Consider the following 17,905-nt stretch of genomic DNA (forward strand, 5'->3'; position numbering starts at 1 on the left):
TATAGAGCTTTGTCACTTTAAACATCTTTTATACCGCAGTCATTTCATCTAGTGATAATATGAAAATATTGATTAGAGCAGCTTTAAATTTACACATAGTGGATGGTCAGCTTCCTTGAAACAGGGAAGTGTAGTGGTAATGATAAGAAATGTGTCTTATGTAATGTAGCCCTCCAACATTGTGACTATAATTTTGCCCCTCCCCCTCTCCTTCTGACCAGTCATGTAGCAGAAAAGGAAGCCTCTTCATTTCAACCAGGTAAACAGTTTAGGATATATCATGATAGTACGGTATAACTCATGAAGAAGTTGCACACAAACAGAAGTCATCCTGTGTCACACACTGCTACAACTGGTACAAATGAAAGAGATGTGGCAGACTCAGTAGGTTGAGCTGTACTCAGTGTCATCGTATGTGGCTCGTTCAATAGCCTCCCTTTCTTCCCACACCATTGCCCGGACACTTAAAGACACATCATACGGGTCGCCTCCCATCTAGGTCAAGCTACAGAGGATCTTGCAGTGTCTAAAGAAAATAACTATGAAACAACTGTGTTGTCAGTCTGAACAGCTTATGATGGTTCCTCCCACACACTTCGGCCTTCTATGTCCCTGGGCTATCATTCCTAAGAGCAGCGTGCATCACAGCAATCTTGTTTTCCAGGTGGGAAATGCTGTTGCTAAGCAACCTGTGGATGAAAACAACAATGCGTTAACAAGCAAGACTTCTGAAGTTCATAGTGAATAATGAAGTGAGGGGGATTTCCGTGTCATTACTGCACTTTGGCACTCAACACATGGATAACCGAGAGGCATTTATGGTGCCATGCCTAAATAAAAAGGACACTAGCAGCCAGAGAGAGCACCATATATGTTGCTGCTGTAAAGCTATACACAGACATACTGAACACAGGAGAGGTGCTGTGCAACTCTGTTCAAATAACTGATCAGATTCACCCCATGAAAGTACTTCCATTTCTGTACTTTTGTCTTGAAAAAGACAAAAGTCTCTGGCTCCGCTCTGAGCTGGAGCCAGAGACCAATGACGCTGCTATGTCCAATCAATTTCGGATCTGGCTCAAAGAAATGGCTTTTTTTAGATGAGTGATTATTCAAATTAAACTATTAGTGCTACATTAATTAAAAATGAATTCCCTACATAAACACATTATGCAACTTGTGTGGAAGCACATATTTTCTAGTAATGTGTCTCCTTCCAGAGTGAAGAGCTCTAATGTAATTATGACAACTGCTGACTTGGCAACTGTACATCCACACTGTTCGATGCATCTTGATGAAACCAATAAACAAGACAAGGCTATTTTCAGTTGCTGTGAAACATTACAAATTTCAGTCCAGGTCAGAAAAAGTTCATCAACATCTTTGTGGGTGAAACACATTCTGAGGATACAACGTTTAGAAATAACATGAGCTTAGGAGGGACTGCGCAGAGAACTTGTTGTAGCAGATCCTTTGTGTTGCGTGGGTCGTATGTGTGCCCCAGCATAGGAATAAAGTGTTTGTCTGTTTCCCCGCAGAATGAATGAATAATAAATCATTCTGCTGTCTGGCAGACGCAGCACCGCAGTGGGAGTCAGGCCAGGTTTCAAATATTAAAAGGATTTGGAGGTGAGATGCCTCGGTAACTCAGCTGACTTGTGGTCTGGTGGGAAGATATTAGGATCACATGGGGTCACTTTGCATTGTATTTCTTCCATTTTAAATATTCTTCCATATAATCAGGTACAGCATAGGTTTTAAGATTTTAAAGTTTGTTATTTACAATATCACAGAAGCGATTTGCTTGCATTCAAATGCATTGTGCCCTGGGTTAGTGGGAGGTGGAGTAGAGGTACTGACCTCTCCTGCGGCACAGCAAACCAGTACTCGTGCTTTTTGCCCTGCTGGGCATACTGCTGCATGGAGGCGCTGGCGTTGGAAACAAATGTCTTCTTCATGGGCTTCCCCACCCGCAGACACAGGAACTTGTGAGAGCGGTGCTTCTGACCCTCCGCAGATCCTGTACCTGGGAAGGAAATAATCACATGGTCACAAAGGCATAAAAATGAGCAATAATATGGCTTAAGGGCTACGATAACAAGACGATTAATTATTAAAGAATAGTTTGACATTTTAGGAAGTACACTTATTTGCTTTCTTGTTGACAATCAAATGAGGAAATTGATACCACTTTCATGCTGTATTGTAAATATTAAGTTACAGCAGCCAGTTAGCTTTAGCTGAAAATAAAGACAGGAAACAAGGGGGAAGCAGCTAACCTGGCTCTGGTTTTTACACTTTGAGTCAAACTGTCAAGATATAACATGATAATTAGTGAGCTTTAGAGGTTTATAGGTGCTAGCCTGGCTTGCTGTTCCCCCTGTGTCGAATCTTGATGCTAAGCTAAGCTAATGAGCTTCTGGCTGTAGCTTTATATTTACTTTACAGATATGAGCGTGGTTTCCGTCCCCTCATTTAACTCTTGCATGAAAGCAAATTAACCCAAACTGTCAAGCTATTCCTTTGAAAACAAGAGCATTTTGTACTGTATCAAATGTGTGTGATCTAAAAATGAAAAAAAAAAGAAAAAGAAAAAAATCTTCTTAATGAACTGTGTATTCTCTTCAGAATATTTGATTTATTTATGTGACCTAGTTGACTATCCTATGTTTACTGGCTAATTCAGCCGGCATTAGTCATTTTGTGGCAGAAACACCACAGACGACATAAATAAATGGAGTAGCACACCATAATTGATAGTGGCACTCAGTGTTCTGCCCATGGTACATTATCAATTGCCTATTATAATGTCTCAGCCCCAGGAATCTGAATGAGATTACTGTGTCAGTGACATTACACTGGCACATACTGTCCACTCCTGGTTGGGCAACACATGACTATTAATAATGACGGGCTAAACAATATTAATCTGCTTAGACAACACAGCTCAGTGGGACAAATTTAAATTTTTTTATGCATTAGTTTGGTATTAATGCAGCTTGTTTTTGAAGTTGCTGCTGTTACTTAGGTGGGCTGTGCTAATGTGCACGGAATAAAGGGCAGCCCTGCTGAGATGCCTGCGAATTAGAACTGCTTTTGCAGTCTAGCTCTCTGTATGACAACAATTGCCAGGGAGAAAAGGGCTACTCTCTCGCCCACTGTACTGATCTGGTTTTTCTTGGGGTGAGAGAAATGTTTTTTGAATCACAACTACGTATCCAACTAGAGATGGTTATTTGGATATCAGTAAGTCAGGGAGTGCGAAAGACTGTTAGATAACGAGGCAAAAACTGCACCAACCAGATATCACTAAAGGATGTTTTAATCTATATACTACGCATATACTACGTCATGATTTATTTAGTTATTTCTAGAGTTATTACAGTACCTAACATCCAGGCAGCGTCTGCTTTCCGTTTATTTCAGTAAACTAAACATCCTCTTGCTTAAGATAAGTAATCCATCACAGTGAACAATCTGCTACCTTTATAGTGTTACGTCATCCCTGTGTGTTAATTCACTTTAGAGACCTTTTTAAAACTCCTTGCTGGTGTGTTTAAGGTGGTTCTAATGTGGTTCGAAAGCCATTTCCTTAAAATTACTACATTCACAAATTGAAAACAAACCTCAAAGGACAGTAAATCAACATGGACATTTTTTGTATTGAACAGGCTGCTGTCGTGCAGCTAGCTCTCAAGACAATAATGTAAAATAAAAGACAGCTTGTTCACTGTGGTGAATAAGCTCCCACTTTAAGTTGATTTTTATACGAAAAGTTGATTTTCATACCATGATGAAATGAATGAGAAATAATGACCCCCTGGGAAGTAATTAATCATTCTAAAACGTATACTATCCATAACACGTACCAATTTGATGCTGGATCACATTAACCAAACGATGCAGCTATATATACCTTTACTTCTATATTGAAGAGCATATGGGTTTTTACAAAAGTTGTTCAGCAGGTAGAGCTTTGTGAGGAATCACCGGTAAATGTGTCCTGAAGAACCTGAAGGATTTTTTCCAAACACAATGAAAACTTTTTGCAAGCCTGGGGGTGTCTTGTACTTGATTATTCAGCCAGGGTTTTTGACCTTATACATAAAACTTTCCATGTGTGAATCAGTGAAAACCAGCACTATTAAATATTTTATACTGTGCACAAATATGCCCCAAAGTTGGCTAAAGTGGGGGGTATGGGCTGGGAACCATTTGAGGTTCACTTGAAAATATTTGTAGCACAGTTATGGAATTGTTTACATTATAGGAAGTTGCTGAATGAATACATTTTGGTCAAAATATGTGAACACAATGTGTTACAACTGTGTTTTGTTTTTTAAGGTGTTTTTAAAAAGTATTATTAATAATAAAAAGTTAAAAAATATATTGATTAAATTGCTAATCACTTGGAGAAAGTTTGAGATGTAAGAAAAAAAATCTTATCAGCTCTTATAGCATTTCCGTTCTTTCTTCTTCAGTTTGATGTACTATTTGTTTGCAATTCTGCACAAAAATATATGCTATTTGAAAGTATATATAAATAATACAATGTTAAAACTGACATTTTTCTTTTGGGTTCGTATATGTTACCGGAAAATGTCTTGTTTTATTTTTGATGTCTGATATCCACTGTGGGATGGACCAAATGTTTGGCATGACCAGAAATAAACTGACTAATTACCTGTAGTTGACAGGTTACAACATCTATCAATCATTTAATCTTAAAATATCAGTGAACACTTAAGTTTATTCCAGGATTTGTGCATTTTAGTGTCTAAATCCACATGAAATCTACACCAGAGAAGGATGTAAAGTATATTTAACACCTCTCCGAATGCTGTTTCAGGAGATGTTTTCATGTTGGGTTTAATCGTCACTGTGTTTCCCCTTTGGGCAGCAGGTGTGTTTGTGGCATTGTGGTGTTTGATAGGCTTTAGCTTATCGCCTAGAGGAGTGGCTCAGACCACCGGAGCCAGAGATCAAAGAACTACATAAAGCCGCCACAAAGCCTAGCTAGCTCCAGCAACCTGATAACACCAGAGAGGGCTGCCATTTCCCTTCGCTCTTTATATTTCAATTACTAGCAGCAAGGCAGAGTGGAAAGGGAGAGGTTATCACAAAACAACATGGAAGGAGTGATCCTGAAGCAGCTTTTTGATACTTTTCAGAAGAATATGGATGTAGAGCCGCAGCTAAAAGAGAACATGAGGCCAGATTCATCACCTGAAATGACCTATATTTCTAACTGTAACATACACGTTTTCTAACTTTTAGTAAGTAAGTGTGTTTACCCTCTGCAGAGTTCTGTGTGCCGTCCTTTTGTGTCTCCTCTACATTCTCTTCCTTGCCTTGTTGCATAGTGTCCGTTTTGGAGATGTCTGTCCCCTCGTTGGCATCCCCTTGTGGTCTGGCTGGGATGGAGGTGGTGTCTGTGGCACCAGGGGTGGCTGAGCTTTGGAACTCCGGGTGAGAGGAGCTGCTGTTGGGACCCTGGGCCTGGCTAGTGCTGCTGCTGGTGGTAGTGGGTGTGCTTGGTGGCTTCTCTACACTGTGCTGTTTGGATCCCATGGGGGACTGGCGATTATTTTCTGTGGCAGTGTCTGGCGGATTGTCCTCTGCTTTTGCCACGGGGGGCTCCTCCGGCTGGCTGACTGAGCTCTGGGCAATGCCTGCGGCCTTGAAACCGATACCGGTGGCTTCCAGCTGGGTGACGGTTTGCACGGACTCTGTGGAAGCGCCAGACAGATGGACGTCCTCATTAGACGCCTGCTCCTCCTCCCGGATGGGAGACAGCTCGGACTCAGTGAAGACGTCTTCCGAGATGGAGCCCTCGGTGCTGCGTGGGGCTATGCTGCCGCTGTCATTGGCCCCTGGCTCCCTCAGCCGATGCTCTGGGTCCTTCTGCTGGGAGGGATGTCTCTCAACTGGCAGAGGCTCCAGGTCACTGGAAACATGAAAGAGAGGCAATATGACACATACAACCCTATCAATAAGCAAGGAATATTTCGATGATTTGATTATTTCCCTACATGCTCTACATGAAGACCATGTAGCTGTACTGTGGTAACCGGTAAAAACAATTGCAAGATGTCTTCTGTGGCTCTGGAGGAGCTTTCTAAAGTATGAGAAAATAACCCTGATCAGGTTGGGCTTGAGACTTCAAATCTTTTACAGAAAGACGTGTTTTGGGAGCATGACCCAGTTTTTTTTTTTAATTTTTGATGCCCAAACTGAGAAAATTTAGTATTTGAATGAGAAATTAACTTATTACTTATTTCAGTCACATTAACTAAATAATATCATCAAACACAAAAATATCATTATTCAACAAATGATCAAACAATTCAAAAGATTACATATGGTAATTCTGTGCAACTGACAGGCTATTGTGGTGGACATACAATACATTAGATGACACACTAATTTATGTATCAAAGAAAGTGCGGCTACCTACAAATGACTTCATCTCGTTAGAAAATAAATAAATAAAAAATACACTGGCTGCCTTGACCTCCTGACAACAGAATCGAGCCTTACTGGTTTTTATTTAGGAATATGAGCAGGTCTAGTGGTTTGAGTTGCACATGTAGTCTGTTCACTGTAAGTTCTTTCGTTTCAAAATTTCAGTTTTTGAAGGGAGGAGTAAACACTGTTGTAAAATTCTGCATACTGTGCCTTCAACACTGGCTCTCATAGTACGCACTGCACAGTTATCCCAATCACATGAAAATTCGGGCATAAGTCCAGCCAATGAAAACACATGCCTGGACAGACAAGATGTCCCTGGAATGCATAAATACTGTTGCATTAATTGCATGTCGTGAATTTTTGGTTACCAGTATAGTGTCTTTCTATCAAATTCTTAACAAATTAAGAAATTCTTGTTCTTTAAAAACTCTCTGGGGTCACATGCAAACAGCATAGAACCATCACGCTGCACAGAATCAAATCCTGCAGGCACTTGTTGCTCAGCTGTGTGCTCAGACAGCGAGAGAGAGGTCAGCAGAGATAGAGCGGGAGAGAAGAGAGAGGACACAGAGGAGACAAAGACAATGGATCACAGCTGAGAAAACATCTGGGCCTGGCATTAAAAAAAGTCATTTGCCAGCACAATAACTGCTCCACGGGCAACACTCAACCAGCTCAATACAGCTCTGCCCAGACCCTGCTACCACCAGAAGAGACAGGAAAAAAAATGAATCTACAGGGTTCCTAATGATATACCATAGTTGTCCTTGCATAAATTTGGTTTCAACACTAAAAAAATCAAAATACAAAAAAGAAAAAGAAAAAAAAAAAAAAAAAACCCAGACAAATCTGAGGGAGGAAACACAAGTGAAGCGGCTGATTTCTACTGCATAAAGAGGTGAACAATCAGAGCGTAGGAGGGTGAAGGCATACTTCAGTAACCCCGGTGTAATTGGCGTTTCCTTTTTATTTTGCTATGTGGGGGGAAAAGAATTAAACTGTCACTTGGTTGCTGATGTAATCTGACAATGGGTGCAGCGGAGAATTACATTGACTACGACAAGGTTGCTGTATTTTTCTGAGGGCAAGAGTGGGAGAAAGCCACATGGAATTAAATTGTGGAAGAATTTAATGTCTAGCTATAAGAATAAGAATAAATCAGAATTAGAGGTCAGTGTGGTCTTTTACTGCTGTATATACTTTCAACAATTACATGTGTAGTTCATATAGAAGTCCTCTTCTACTGCTACAGAACTTGCACATGCAGTATGTCTATGCTTTCTCTTACTCGGGGACAGCCTCTCTGATCTTGGCGTCAGTGATTTCCTTGTAGATGGCAGCAGACTGCACTTCCTCCAGAGGACACATGATGCCATATTCCTCACACCCATGGGCCTGAACCAAGGGGTCCATCCGGTGAGGGTCGAACATGATGTTGTTAGGTGTCACCAGCAACACCCCGCTCACCGCACCCTTACAACGGCACAGGAAATGAGAGAAATGAGTTAGGGACAATGAGATCCATCGGTTCTTTACACAAAAAAATGAAATGAAATGAAAACATAAAATAACAGCCTAGCATCTTTATCTCCCACAAAAGATAATCAAAAGCACCTCTGTAACATGAACAACTGGCGGCCAAATCCATTTGCGACCACAAATGTCCTTAATCAAGTAGAAGTTATTGACTGGCAGCACTGAGCACTTCTGTGCTTTCATTTGGTACCTGGGAGTGAATCAGCAGTGGTTCAATACCATGGATCTGTGTGTATGTGTGTGCTATATCCAGGCAACTGTCCTGCTCTCAGGCACAGTCTGTTGGTGAACGCACGCACACACACTCAGGCAGGCAGTGATGGACCATCTGGGTGGACTCTTTGGGTATTTCAATGTAGGACGTCCTGGTAGTTGGCTTCTATCCTGCCTGAACTGAATCAAACCTGACCAACAACCACGACATACACCAAATGACCAGTGAGTGTTTTTTCTTTCAAGAGTCAATTGTACCAAAAGTAACAATTAAGTCCTTTTATTTATTTATTTACCTGTTAGTTTTTTATTCACTATTTAAGTTTTTATGGTAAAAAACTGCAAATTTGAATGTAATTCCTAGAGCCAAGGCCAAACAATGGCACTATCTGAGTTATTATCAGATCAGACTTTCACAAGAAAGGCAATGTAGTAAGATAGAGAAGATTTAAACACAACATTTCACCGTAACTTTTAAGATCGTTAATTTAGATAACTCAATTTACGTTTTAAGGAGCTGCAAACTTCCTTGTGTTAGGCCATGTGAACAACGAAAAACTGAAAGTGATTATCACAGATGCCTTTTTGCTGTAAATGCATAAAGTGGCGCACTTGATATTTCTGCTCCCTGTACTATTTGGGAATGTTTGCGATCACTTCAAAAAGCAGCAGCCAATGCCCCCAACTGGGGCTAGTTTGAGGGTAGTTTTCCTATTGGCGGTTTATGATTTAGACTACAGCAGTACACTCTGTTGAACTGCTCAGTCTGTAAAATGACAAGGAGGGTACAACAGTGTGACCTTAAACAAGCGGACCCATACACACACACACACACACACACAACGTATACACAACTGGGTACTGTTTCTTACTTTTCCATCAGTGATGTACTTGCAGTTGATCTTGAGGAACTTCTCTGTGAGGGCTTCTTCCTCCTCGGAGGTGGATGACACCACTCTGGACTGGCGTAGGGCAGAGAACACTGGAGGGAGAACGCCTTCTGGTTTGGGGGGGCCATCAGAGTCCTGGAGGTAGAGCGGGTGCGGACATTGTTGCAATTAGGGAAGGGTAGGAAAAAGACAACTTTTGTTAGCATACTTTTATACTGGACTGCAGTAGTTGTTCATTGGTCGCAATATACAACAAAGGGTACATTTTATAGTCAGGAGTTAAGTGAAATAAAATGAGTACAAATGTAAAAGCTGTGTTCCACTTTATTCTGGTGCCTACAAATAAATCTCTCTATGGATGCATGATGTCTCTGATTAGCATTCAACCAAACAAACTAACCGCACTGTCAAACAGGCATAGCTTGGATCACTTGGTGATACATGGTGTAACTAATTTGTGTCTCATTTCATCAAAATAATGTGTTTGAGTCTCTAAATGTATTATCTATATATAAACAGATATTTTCTGCACAGTGGGACAATCAGGTTAAAAGGGACCCAATGATGAGCCAAATGAATGCGCCTCTTGTGTGCCTGAGCTTCACAGTGGTAATTAAATGAAAAACATTCATATGAGACCGAAGATCTAATTATTGTGCTTATTTGCACGACTTGAAGCCCAGTTAGTTTTATTTAATTAGGGACCAACATGACCTTGAATCAAGGGCAGATTTAGAAACTTTTGAATGGCAGGGTCAGACCGGGGCACAATATAAAAGAACCACAACCACAATACAATTACAAAAAATGTGTTAAGACTCAAATTTAAAGCTCCAGTTCTTGGCAATAATCAAGTGTACAATATTAATAGTTACGTTATTTATTTAGTGTATTAAATGAATGGCAAATGAACAACTCAAAATATTCTTATAAAGTAATATTTGAATAAATTGTTCCAAACATCTTATAGCCATGAACAGATTATGAGACAGTGGGCTCCTGGACACAGACATTGAAAGTAGTTTTGTGTCTCTTAGTAGTTATTTTGCATCACTCTCTGGTCGCGCTGCGTTCTGTTCAGGGGACCTGGGCCTGTACACAGTAGAGCCATTCAGTAATCCATCCATGATACTAAGAGGCCAATTATCTATGACCCTCTCATCAGAATCCGAGCGGGGAGTGGGGGTACCCCTGCCTTGAGGGAAATTGTGCACAAAAACTACTTTACCTCTGCAGATATTGTATTTCAGCAGAGGCGGTTCGTTTGTGTTAACACGAACCTATGGAATTGTGCAAGTGTGTATTCTTCATGTACATGGAGTAGAAATCAATTGCATTTGCAGTGGCATGTACAGTGGACTCATCAACTGGGAGAAACCAGTGAAAAGTAAAAATAAGACATCTAAAATGCATATATATATCTACATATACAAGACACATACAAGTATCCTACACTCCCAATTATATTGAGCCCAGAGTGCTGCAAAACATATGGTTTGTTAATAAAGATAAATCTATGGCTGTAATGATAGATAGGAGAACTGCTAAACAATGTTATCAAGAGGTATTTACAGATATTCAGACATAATGCTGATTTAAAAAAAATAAAACTATTTCCTTCATAATTACAAATGTTTTTCTACGATCTGCCAGATGCCACCAATTGTGTGTGTGCTGGGCTGGAAACATGGTGGGTTTGGTGTTTCTTCCAGTGGCCTGTTGCCATGTGATGTCTGAGCCAAAGGGAGAGACTGACTGACAACTTCCTGACTGGGTGACATTTTGTAGGACAGCGCTGACTGTTGGTCTGACTGACTGAACAATGCTCTGCAGGATGGACTCTCTTTGACACTGAATGACGAGAAGAAGTGAGAGACAGGAGAAACAGGGATGAGAAAGACAGAAAGGGAGTAGAAACTGCAGCAGAAGAAAGTAAAAAGGAAAGAAATAAAAAGACAAGGAGATAAAGAGAGCTAAAGGCAATGAAAGAGAGTGAGTGGTGTGAGGACAAAGAACAAAAGGGAAAAGGAGGACGGAGGAGTGTGTGGGAGTTATCATTGAAGGGGATTTCAACTGGGAGTCAAGGGTCGTCAAGAGCCAATGGAGAAGTGAAGTGAAGAGCAGTGAAGAGCTAGAGTTGCGGTGATGAACTTAGAGAAGAGAGCCCGAGCCCATAACAAATGTCTGCTGTCCTCCTGACACCCACCCCTACGCCTCCCCCTCTCCGTCTCCCAGCACAGTCGACAAATAGCCTGCAGCTACTGACCCACACCGACACAAGCAGCCCAGACACTGGCAGCCAGGGAAGGCTGAGGGGGCTTGCCAATCTGTTACAGCCAAAACAAACCTCTCTGAGAAAGGAGAGGAGAAGGACCTAAAAATGTAAAACTGAGATATGGGGGAGAGGGATTGGAGCTGAAAATACAGTTTCAAGAGTGACAAAAAAAAATAAATAAATAAATAAAACTAGAGCATGTTTTCTCTGATCTGTGAGAGCATTGACTGTTGATGAATTTACGTTCAGAGGCCCAGCTTCTGAAGATGAGGACTATGTGTAGGACTTTAACCAGCTTGTCATCCACTTAAACTGAACACACTTCACCTACACAACTGCACTTCATTGCTCCACTTCCCGGAAAGCCACTTCCAAGTGACTAATTCAAGCTGGCCTTCCTGCTCCAAGGTTAAATATGAAAAGAGGAGCAGGCTAAAAGTTAACACTGACTAGAACTCACGTGGGAAGAGGAACACACATGCAGCCCACATGTGAAGCCCACACCTGGGCTGAATGAACAGCTACAGATATCAAAACATGTACACCCTCCTAGAAATGCATAACAAACACCGTCTTACATTCCCTGTCATTACTTCTGGCACATTTGAGAGAAGGGTGTTATGTGTTGACAAAGTAACACCCATCACATATCCCACATAGTCCATGTGTGAGAGATCTGAAAGGACTGTGAAGACACACCTGCTGTCGATCAGCTGAGAGCTCATAAGGCAACACAAGGTGATAGGTAACGATTTCAATTGGTCCTTTGCCAAAAGTTGACGTGCACAAAGCTAAAAAGGACTTTCAAATGACCTTGTACATAATGTTTCTGTGTGGGCTTCAACTGGATGCCAATATCGGCATATTGTCGAAGGATGACAATCTGTGCTTTTATTCTGCTTTTAATGTGAAACTCTTTTTATAACTTGTTGGGGGGGGAAAAAAAAAAAAAAAAAAAAAACTTGGCACAGTGTCTCAGTTTAATTTCACCAGGTCAAAGCCCATGCATCAGGTCTCATGGAGTTGGTGTGATGATCATTCATAAACATATATATACACACACACACACACACACACACACACACACACACACACACACACACACACACACATATATATATATATATATATATATATTCTTTGTTTTCACCCAAGTTATGATTTATTCTCTTTAGGCAGAACCTGCATAGTCATGCTGAATCAGAAAATCATCCAAGCACCCAGTCATGTTTTACATATCTGACTGAACAGCACACACCACTTTCTTCCCTGCTGTTCCTCCAAGACTACCTGTGATGCTTAATCCATCCTGCTAGACGCTGCTATTGACTGCTTCTGCTGCTTTCTTGCTCCAAGACCTCACCTGCCCTGTCTGGGTTCTTATACACAATGACTGCAACAGCACCTCTTGCTTTTTAAATTAATTTCCAAATAATATACTGCATATCCTTGTTGGTTCATTACACTCCAGGTTGAGTTTCTGGCATGCTGCCTGTACTGTGAAATACCCTATAACCATTACTACATTAATAGTTTTACCTTTATGACTCAAGTGTTCCTGAGTGAATTTTATTTGCCTATGAAAGTTAAAACAAGACTAAGAGCCTACAGCCATGCTCGCAGCTCCGAGAGGCTGTATGTCGGCACAGTGGTGCTTTGGGCTAAATGCTAATGTCAGCATGCTAACATTCTCACAATGAAAATGCTAACATGTTGATGTTTAGCAGGTATAATGTTTACCTTGTTCGACATCTTTGCTAGCTAGCACTAAACACAAATGCTGAATTCATTAGAATGGGAAGAACAGAAAAAAATCCTGTTACTCAGACTTGGGAGTGTTCATGCATCATACCAAGATGGTTAGACACGCGGCCTAAATTAGTTTCTTTTGTTGCGTCATGTGTTTGTAGTAGTTTATTGACAAACAGTCTACATCTCCTTTAAAATTAGCTGAATCTATTGTATTAGTGTTTATATTGGATTTTATTTCAATTTAACTTACAGTGGTAGTGTATTTGCAGCCACTTTGCCAACAGTTTGTTGAAACCTCTGTAGTTCTTTTCACCAAATGTGGGAAATATCCTTGTTGCCATAAAATCCTGATACCTCAGACTTGGAATTGAGAGTTGTTTGGTGACAAAGATTTTCCAATACCATGCACCAAGTAACAACTTTAGGATCATATAGGTATTGTTATGTGTATCTAAAGTTAAAAATGACTAGCAGTCTGTCAAAAGCTTCCACGGCGATAAAGAGATTATCATCAAGAGATTATAAAGATACAATTTAGTGTAGGTGTTACATGTAATATACATACAGTTGACAGATCAATACAGTTTAAGTTTCCTGGGCTGCTGCTTTCTATGCACTACTAAAATCCTCTAATATAGGATCAGTGTTTCTCCTGCACTAGCATCCAAAACATCCATTATTTTCTCAGCTGCAACTTCACCCAGGCTTTTTATTTAAACTGCATAACCGCACAGGCAACGTAAGGTAAGGTTAGGTAGGGTAACAGACAACTCAGCTCTCATTGATATGAAAAGAAGTGAAGAACCGAGACAACCTCACTGAAGTCCTATAATGAAGACACAGACTTTATTTGACCTCATCTCAGGTTAGCCACGACTTGCCTGTGCCCTGAAGTGACCAGATTCCAGTCAGAGTCTTGGAAACGGGATTTTTTCAGTGTGTGTGACATCAAAGGGAGACAAAGAGCATAGTGGAATGACTGCTGCACTGAAATCCAAAGATGAAAGAACTGTTGTGCTGGCCGCAGACTGCGAGTAACTGCTGAGGGGGGAGAGGAGATGAGGGCATGAGGAGGAAGGTAGGATGGAAGAGTATTGAAATGGATTGTACAGGAAGAGAAGTGCTGAGTTGAGAAAAGTAGAGGGGGCAAAATAAGAGCCTGATGTCAACACCCTCTGCTTTGACGCTGAGGGTACAGGAGATGGGTGTAACAGTGTCAGATGACAGCTGTGGTGGGGCAATAGAAATCAATATCCTTTTAGTTTCAAACCAATATTTCTCTACTCACCCACAGTTAAAAGTAGAGGAGAAAAAAATCTGAAAGGCAGCTATGGCTATGGCTATATCCAGGCTATTGTAAGACAGTGAAGGACAAAGGGATATATTGTAAATGGGAAAGGTAATATATCAATTAAAGACATTCTGTGGTAGTCAATATAAATTAAAAACATAAGGTTCCTAAAATATCCGTAATTTCTTCAAAGAATTCTGCTAAAATTCCTATTGAATATGTAATATATTAGTGTGAGTTGCTTCTATGTAATAATGAATATTTCAGAGAGGAAGTCTGCAGGTGCCAACCCGCTTTGACCTTGACAGTGACACACGGTGCATTCAAAAATCTAAACACAGCTCCACCTTGTGGACACGGGTGCACTCTACAAGAAGGAGCCCACAATGGTTGTGATTTATCGAACGTCTGAGGCCAGAAGTCCTTAAGTACAATCTGTACTATTGTTCAAATTAGTTGACACCCTGATGAGGCGACCATGAGATTGTCATCAAAATATAGTAGTGTTTAGTAGGTGCAGGATTTTAGGAGAAGAAACCTGTTCACCTGAGTGAGATCATCACAAATGTACCTATTTGGGACCGGATTTATAGGTAGACTAAACTGGGTCTACTTCCTCCACTACTTATTTTAGATCATACCCCAGTGGAAGAGAGGAAGGAAAGAAGGAGGGAGGGAGAGAGGCAAAAGAGGTGCCAAAAAGGAAGGGAGAGGAAGAGGCATAGAAGGTCACAGTAGTAGCTGTTCCACCATGGTGAGTAAGTGTGTGTGTGTGTGTGTGTGTGTGTGTGTGTGTGTGTGTGTGTGTGTGTGTGTGTGTGTGTATCAGTATGAGCATGAGAAAGGTCTGGATAGGAGAAAGAGTACGTGTCTGCCCACATAAATGACCAGAGAGCAACTACGGCAGCAAGCCGGTGGCTGCCAAATAATCCAATGACAGCAAGACCGCCAGTTGGAAAGTCAGCCAGCTACCCATGCATGCAGAGAGAGAAAGAGAAAGAGAGAGAAAATATAGTAAAACAAGCGCACGTACACACACAGCCAGTCAGACAGCCGGCCAACGATCCGTGCCTGGAAGATGTGTTACTTTTTGCTGCCAATACCAGCAGCGAGTGCATGAAGACACTTCAGAGCCGCCTTATCTGGCCTTTAACTCTATCACAGAAAAACTGAACAACATAAATGTATGGAAAAAACCTTTGGGTAGTGTTGTATAACAAGTTCATCAAAGCGTATAATGGATTCATGTTTCACAGGAGATTCTCTGTGTTTGATTTGACACTTTCTTTCAAATAAACCCTTCCCCCCTGCTTTCTGAAAATGGAAATTTAAGGGTATTCATTTTGTAGGAGACATACACATGCTCCATAAAGGGTAGGCTTAATCCAATTTATCGTGTTACACGGGTTTAACTATTCCAAAAGTAAAATCCACAGTAACTTCCTGGAGGTGTCTGCAAAATGTGATAAATGTAATTCAGCCACAAGGACTTTAAAGCGACACTATGTAACTTTTGAAAGAAGAAGTAACACATTCTTCCTCTTACGAATGAAAAGTTTAATTCATTAGAAATAAAACACAGCCATACTCAATTTAATAAACTCAGGGCTTTTTCTGCTACAGCCTCACTTGGTCTGGTATGACCAGTATCCCATGGTGGCTAATGTTAGCTAAGTTAAGCTATAGTATTGTTGTACTACTGAAATTACTGAGTCAGTTCATTGACTTCATGGCTGTTCTACAGATATGCCACTACTTTTGAACTTTTACCACTACGGCCAAGACTAACAATTATTTTCATTTTCGATTAATGTGCCACTTATGTTTTTAGTTTAATCAGTGAATTGTTTGGTCTATTAAAATCACATTTAATTTGAGTTTTTGGTGACATTATTAAATTTCTTGTTTGGTCCAATCAACAGTCAAAAACCCCAAGAACATTTCATTTACAATGATATAAAACAGAAAAACAGCAAATACACACACTGTAGAAGCTGGAACCAGAGAATGTTCTGCATTTTGCTAAAAAAAATTAAAAAAAACATAAAAAATATAGAAACAAAAAAAAAACAATTATCGATTAATCAACTAATTTCTCTATTTACCATTATCCTGTAACTGTCACTTGTGGCTCTGCTGTGCAAAAGTTACATAGAATAACTTTAATACATAGCTTTATTTTCCTGTTCTATGTAGGTTACTTAATGGGAGGAAACTTTCACAAATACATGTGATTTCAGTTTTGATGTAAATGAATAACAGTAATACTCTGCAGTGAAAAACCTCTGGTATGTTTAATCGCTTTGATTATTTGTCAGGCTTTCTGAAGATCTTATAGGCTTTTTAAACATCTGGTGCTACAGTAGATCTGACTCTTTTTAGTCCCAAAACTAAAAGAGAAGCATTTTAAAGTAGTTTCTCTTTAGAGCACTCGTCTTGATCGGGGTTATACTAGCTATTTGCGGCTCGCATTGCTATTAGTATACAATTCACAGAGCCATTTATTTGGATAATTTTATCGTGGAGACGAGCGTGCCGAGCACCAAGATAGGCTTGTAATTAAAAGATGCCAGGGATTCTGGAGAAAAAATAAAAGAAGCAGAGTGAGTTATGGTTCTTCCTGTGGTTTAAAAATCAAACAGCACCTGGATGCTGCCTCCTTCTATATAACTATCAAGTAACAAACAAAAGGAGAGAGAAAGAGAGGAGTGTGCAGGCAAGCACACACTAACAAGCACAGTTGTCAGATACAGACACACATTTTCACACGCAGACAGACAAACACACAGACACACACACACACAACGCCCTCACAAACACATACAGAGTTGACACATCGGGTGAGAAAATGATCCCTCCCTTCTGCCTTCCAAGCACACTTCCTCGGCCTGAAATAATTGCTGCCCGGCTGCTTGTCTGGGAGAAGAAGCAGCTCCGTTCATTAGTTGCTCTAAATATCAGACATGGCATCACTTTTAAAGGCTTAATTTCTCTGCAGTCACAGCCCCTCTCTCTGATCCTCCCCCGTCGAGAGCCGCAGAATATGCTCCTGTTCTCGCAGGCATGACCTAAATAGATAAGTAGTAAATGCACAGGGCCCTTTCTTTTGGCAACCGTGGAGAAATTAACGGACAGATTAGAGCAGACGAAAGGGAAAATGCTTGTGGTAGGAGAGTGTCTAAACTCAAGTGGAGCAGCAGTGAGAGGGATTGCAACAGAGACAGCAGTATCCATTTTCTTACAAAGGCGGCAAAAACAAGACCTCCGTTTCCATGGAGACCGACAAACAGTCATATTTGTTAAGGGACCACTGCGGGGCTTAATGATTGGCTCGTTTGGGTGCTACAGACACAGTACCTGAGGGAAAAGGCTCTTTGAGCTGTGAGGACAGGATGTGTACGGCTGACCAGACCAGACTGGAAGTCACTTCGGACACAGGCAACATGCAGCTAACCTCTAGTTTGTCTCTGTTTCTCA

The 17,905-nt window shown here is 40.7% G+C and overlaps 1 protein-coding gene across 5 annotated transcripts in view; it reads right to left on the bottom strand.

Moving 5' to 3' along the window:
- The window catches only part of oxr1a (oxidation resistance 1a), a 153,870-nt gene that overhangs the window by 12,440 nt on the left and 123,525 nt on the right, over window positions 1-17,905 (bottom strand). For all 5 annotated transcript variants that reach the window (XM_040117154.1, XM_040117153.1, XM_040117155.1 and 2 more), the window contains 4 exons: window positions 9,093-9,245; window positions 7,760-7,944; window positions 5,295-5,947; window positions 1,861-2,026 (listed from right to left, as the gene is read on the bottom strand). In XM_040117154.1, the coding sequence (XP_039973088.1) occupies window positions 1,861-2,026; window positions 5,295-5,947; window positions 7,760-7,944; window positions 9,093-9,245 (1,157 nt within the window). The remainder of the gene's footprint in view (window positions 1-1,860; window positions 2,027-5,294; window positions 5,948-7,759; window positions 7,945-9,092; window positions 9,246-17,905) is intronic.

This window comes from Xiphias gladius, chromosome 22, assembly GCF_016859285.1.
Source record: "Xiphias gladius isolate SHS-SW01 ecotype Sanya breed wild chromosome 22, ASM1685928v1, whole genome shotgun sequence".
Classification (NCBI taxonomy): Eukaryota; Metazoa; Chordata; class Actinopteri; order Istiophoriformes; family Xiphiidae; genus Xiphias; species Xiphias gladius.